Consider the following 5,790-nt stretch of genomic DNA (forward strand, 5'->3'; position numbering starts at 1 on the left):
CTAGGAAGTAACTGTTACTATTTAAACTTACCTAGGTTTATTTCCTTTTTGCAATCTCATTGGATGCCCTTTATATGTATCACTAATTTATAAATTTTAAATGGTATTTTAAAGACTCCTTTGCTTCTTAATTTATATTTTATTGCATTTTAATTGTTTGACTTTTTCTTTTCAGGGAGACATAATAGCTACTTTGATTGGATCCAAGTCAAAACAACCAGGATAATTCATCATTACTAATAACTTCTCTTGTTACTGTTTAAAGAAAAAGAAACAGTGTTTAATATCCAGTAGTCCAATCTGTATGCGGTAAGCTGGGATTTTGATGTTAGAAAATGATATTTGATGTATAACTTCTTTCTCAACCTAACATAAACTTAATAAACTTTTATTTCAGAGATATGTGATCTAGGCTAATTGTAAGAGTTTTGCTGAGATTTTCTTAATATTTTTAGTCATATTCCAAGTACACATAACCACATATGTGTTCTTACAAAATCTCCAAATAGGTTAGAAAATTATTATTCCATTAGAAGCAAAGCTTGGAAATTACTAGAATTACTGAAACCAAAATCTTTACAAGATGCAGTTTCATAGAATTTCACGTCTGCTTTCTAAGATCTGTTTTCCAAGTTTATGAATTATGCATGTGTTAGTGTTAGGAGAATACTGGATTCTTATACCCAACTTCATTTATGTTTTATTTTATTTTATATTTTCACACTCAACTTTAAATCAGAATTTTATGCTCTTAGCTTTGAAAGCTGAAGGTTTTAGACTGACAAGCAGACAACATGACAGCAAATGTCAAAATTGCATCACTTCGCCAGCAGGCATCACACTCCCAATTCAGTGAGAAGAGTTAGTCTGGGACACATCAGGGCACCCTCCTCTGCGTGCCCCAAATTGGCTCTGGGTTTTAAGCCCAGACTTAAGTGGGCCCAGAGAGAAAATAGAAAGTCCTCGATCTATAGTTGGCATCAGAATGTTATCTTATGAAGGGTTCTAGAGCTAGCTTGTGCAAATAGGAGAGTGGGCGGCAACAACTCCTCCAAACAGATTGCGAACAGCCTATTCCATGCTGTTTGTGAGAACAAGTCCGCCGTTTTGTTAACTGAGGCCATAGGACAGGATGGCCTGTTTTCTAAAGCATTCTAAGTGGAGAGGAGAGGCATCTGAAACTCACTAAAATCTCTGGGGGAAAAAAGAGTATAAAACTAAGAAGGGAGCCTGTGCAACAATAGAAACTGCCTTTTTAAACTTTCAACTTCTTTGCAACTTGTTTCTTTGGAGTCATCTTTTACATAAAAGCAAGGTAATTTTGGGGTGGATTGAGAGCTTAGGTGGGGTAATAATAATAAGTTTCCTGCTGATATAAATCAATGTGGTTCCTCTCTTTGTCTTTCTGAAAGGTTGGACTTTCCATAACACTGTGTAACAAAATAAAAATTTGATTCAATTAAAAAATATGTTTCTTTGTATTATGTAGTTTTGACTTATCAAAAATTTTCTACCATCGTTGCTTATCAAGACTAAAAGAAAAATAAAACTAATTATTCTTAGACCCTGGGCAGCCAATCCAAAGCACTGAAGCCATTGCATTCCACCCTTCCCTTTCCTCATCTTATAGACTCTCCCATACTTTTAGAGTAGCAATCAAATTAAGAGTGACTGATATTACTTTATGTGTGTGTTGTTTCTGCCAGCTGGGTGGAATGATGACTTAGAGCTAGAAACTGAATTTCAGAATGTACATTTCTTGGACACCTGAGTTTCTGATTTGAGATTCAGACCTGCTGTGCTAAATATTGGTGTGGTTATTTGCTTAGTGTTTGCCTCCTCCCTTAGACTTTAAGCTCTTTGATGGTAGGGACTATGTGTTTTGTTCACCCCTATATCTCCAACACCTATAACACTACCTTCACGGAGGAATTATTGCAACAAATAGAATGAATGAATGATCAAGTTAATGGGAGAAATGTTGGCTTCATGCATACACCATATTAAAACATGATCTAATATTTTAAGTGTGATTTCCTTAATATACTACAAAATATCTTATTGCAGAGGGTAAAATATTTTAACTGTGGGAAACATAAAACATACAATCAAATGGAAGATAAAATCAGCCTTGCAAATCAGCTAAACAAACGTCATAGTCTTCTTTGTTCTCTAACAATATGAAATCAATTTCCCCCCTCAAGACAAAAACTAAAAACAAATTTATGATCACTTTCTTTAGGTGAATATTGCTGCTGCTTTTGAGATTGTGGTCCACTGACTGATGGAGTTTACCTCCAATGTAAAGTACTTAACACAATGCCTGGCACAAAGTAGAGAGTTCTCATTCTGATTATCCCAAACCACATCCCTGCTTCTTAGTCTGAAAACTTCTTTGCCCTTTGTCGCTGGCTAAGCCCTTGCCAAGGCCCCACTCCTTCAAGAGATACAGACCACGCTAATGACCTCATTTGTTCCTTTATACATTTGGGCTTTGTGTCTGGTTTGTTCGTGATTTACTACAATGTTCAAGTCTACCCTGAAATCCACAGAACATTGTGCTCGCTTCGGCAGCACATATACTAAAATCCACAGAACATTTACTAGGCTATCAGCCTTCATTTGCTTAGGTTGGCATACTCAGTGGGTGATAAAACTAAAAGGCTAATAATTTACATGAAACTAATTCCTGCGTTAAATAGAAAGCAGAACATGTCCATTAAGCTGAAACATATAAAACATAGTTATGAATCATCAGAATAAGCACTGCTTTTTCTAAAGTGATGAAACATTTGTGTAGCATCTAGAACAACTCATGAAAAATGTACTCTCACCATGTCTGTATTTCTCTGAATAGTTAACTATCAAAAGATACAGTGCTATTATACCAGAAAGAAAAAATATCCCAGGATATTTTAGGGATCTTACATCATAACTCACTAACAATAATTTTATCGAATTTTTCAAGTTATTATATATATTTAAATTATTTATTGAGTTTTTAAAAGTTTATTTATTTTGAAAGAGAGAGAGAGACAAAGAGAGAGAATGCATAAGCAGGAGAGGTGCAGAGAGAGAGAGTGAGAGAGAGAACTCCTAGCAAGCTCCATGCTGCCCGTATAGAGCCCAATGGGGGGCTGAAACTCATGGGCAGTGACATGACCTATTAAAATAAATTGAATCTGACTTGGGAAAAAAAGTGAGCTTGCTACCTTTCAGAAAATAAAACCCTTGCTTTCTTTAGTCTCCAGCTTGAAGTCATTTGATTGGACAACTCTTTTGATGAGCTCAACATCTATGGCAGGTGCTATGGGGAACAGAGAGAAACGTGATGTTAAGGAACATGTTGAAATCATATGGATAATTTCACACATGGATAATTACTGAATATAAGTTGGAAATTAGGCAGGTGCTAAATAAGGATGGAAGGAAGGAATCTGTTATTGAGCAGGTATTAAGTGCCAGGTAGTTTCACGTGCAACATTTCATTCAGTCTGACGATAAGCATTCTGTGAAGTAATATTATCACAATTTACCATTTTACTGGGGACAAAGTTGTTCACCCAGCTGGTAGGTTTTTTTGCTAGGGAGCAAACCAAGTCTATCTGGCTTCAAGAGCTGAGGTCTTTGTTTTATGCTGTGTCTCAGGTGGGAAAATGAAGATGGTGAACTGCTGTAATAAATGATAGTGTCATAGAGGCAGTGGTGTTTGATGGAGGCCCTAAAGGACGTATGGGATTTGGGGAGTTACGATGAGTGGGGTAAAATGAAATTCTAGTAGGAATTCCAGTAGTAATTGTCTGATCAGAATGTTGACGTGGGAATGAACCTAACATGTTTCAGAAATACTGAGGGGACCGATTTCACTGCATTTCTTCATTAAAAAATTTATTTACTTTGAGAGAGAGAGTCCATGCATGCATGTTTAACTGTCAAGATGTTTAACTGGAGTTCTTTCTGCTCATCTCATATGAAAGTATGAGGTAGAATTTATTTAAGGTTCTATTTTAATAATTAATTGTGTTTGTTATGTTTTATAATAAAAAGTTAAAACAGGAAAATGTGATCACATACGTTTTGTAACCACATATATGAATGTAAAATTTTCAGTGTGCTTTAGAATGTCTTTGGTAAATGAAAATATTTTAGAAAATGACCCATGATTTTCATATTTTATTGGGCTAATTTCTTGAAAAATTATGAACTCCCAAACTGAGGGGTTCATAGTTACTAGATGTTAGCAGATATAATAAGGGCTTTTAATCTCAAGGGTAAGCATAATTTACCAGATTTAGCATAATGTATCCATCTCTGGATTAGCAAACCAAAATGCACTAGAAAGAATACCTTTGGAATACCTATGAAACACACAGGACAGTTGAATGGATGTTTGTTCAAGGCTCTGTTTTAACACCACTGACATCGTAATACAGTTTACTTAATCTTTCACAGAGTCTTTTTCAGAGTATTTTCTCATATATTATTTATTCAATCCATTACTGGCTTATTAATCAGCATTCATTCTTGTAAGTTTTCCAGGAGCTTGCCAGTGTACTAAGGTACTAATAAGTAAGTTGGAACGAAGTTAATTGAAGGAGGACTTTGGGAACAACCCTCCAATAACAGTGGGAACCACTTTTCGTTTTCAGACATAGAGGTTTAAATCTCTCTACTTCCTTCCTTACTGATCGACTTTGCAGGGCATACACGGGGTTATTTTTTGTGTGTTTTTTATTTAAAGCATGTAACGAATACCTTGGAGGCTGCTGGTCACGGAGCAGAGGTAGCCAGTACAGCAGAAGGCGAGCTTGGACTTGGCTACTCACTGGTGGCGGGATACTGGTTGTTGTCACCCCTTCTTTCTGCTCTCATGTTTCCTCTGCTGCAAATCCATCATCTCAGTGGAGATGACTGAATTCTCCCCAGAATGTCTAATCTTTCTGAAGCCAGACCAACATTTAAAGAAAATGATGGGTAGGATTCGATTTCCTTTAAAAACACCCAGTGCATGTTCCCAAGTGCAGAACTTGGCGGCAGCTTTCCTTCTTTGTCAGGACTCTCTTCCATACAGCTGAGAGGGGAAACTATTTCCAACTCCCAAATGAGCATGAACGAGGTTTCGGAGGAGAGCCTGGTGCAAAACTTTCCGAAGGTGGATTCCTCAAGGGTGGAGGGACTTCAGGATGGAAAGCTGACTATGGGCTTTGGGTTTCAAAGAGGTGGTCAGTGATGTGAAGACAAGACTTACAGACTGATGGCTGTTCCGTGACTCATTTGCATGCTCTTTGCTAAGAGCGGATGCCCAATGAAGGTAGAGCTTTGAGCATGCACTTAATCACGGTGTTTTACTGCTCAGTACGACACTTATATTGTGTCATTAAAATCAGGGCTTTGGGCTAGGCAATCTTTCTTTTCTTAAAGTTGTGGGTCAACGGTTTAAACCACAGTGAAGTGTATTTTCTCCCTTTGCTAAAGTGAATGCACTGTTCCTTTCAAATTTTAACTAATCATTTGAAATTTTAAACGCTGTGCAAAATTGCAGTAAAACTGCCATAAACCAAGCTCACTGATTTTCTTCTTGTGAAAAAATTTTAAAATAACTTTAAAACAGTAAACAGATTATGCTGACAGTAGGAAAATGTTTAAAAAAAGCATAAAAAGAAAATAAAAATCAACTCTTACCTCATCAACCAGAAATAACTATCCACTCTTAACCTTGGGGTTGCAGTATATTATTAACTGAGAATTTAAACAGTGGTTCATGGTCAAGTATACGAATCAAAACAAAGT

At 36.5% G+C, this 5,790-nt stretch overlaps 2 protein-coding genes across 2 annotated transcripts in view; both read left to right on the forward strand.

Annotated features, from left to right (window-relative positions):
- DNAI4 (dynein axonemal intermediate chain 4) overlaps positions 1 to 391 on the forward strand; it is an 83,599-nt gene extending 83,208 nt beyond the window's left edge. The window contains exon 17 of the mRNA XM_077776343.1: positions 176 to 391. Within this exon, the coding sequence (XP_077632469.1) occupies positions 176 to 226 (51 nt within the window). The 3' untranslated portion in view covers positions 227 to 391. The remainder of the gene's footprint in view (positions 1 to 175) is intronic.
- A 3,361-nt stretch (positions 392 to 3,752) lies between these two features.
- On the forward strand, positions 3,753 to 5,292 carry INSL5 (insulin like 5). The gene is given in 5 exon segments (XM_077776340.1): positions 3,753 to 3,761; positions 4,742 to 4,842; positions 5,055 to 5,106; positions 5,108 to 5,198; positions 5,201 to 5,292. Coding segments are annotated over 5 exon segments (345 nt in total).
- Positions 5,293 to 5,790: the final 498 nt, after the last annotated feature.

The sequence above is a fragment of the Crocuta crocuta genome, unplaced genomic scaffold (genome assembly GCF_008692635.1).
Source record: "Crocuta crocuta isolate KB4526 unplaced genomic scaffold, BGI_CrCroc_1.0 scaffold17, whole genome shotgun sequence".
NCBI classification, from domain to species: domain Eukaryota; kingdom Metazoa; phylum Chordata; class Mammalia; order Carnivora; family Hyaenidae; genus Crocuta; species Crocuta crocuta.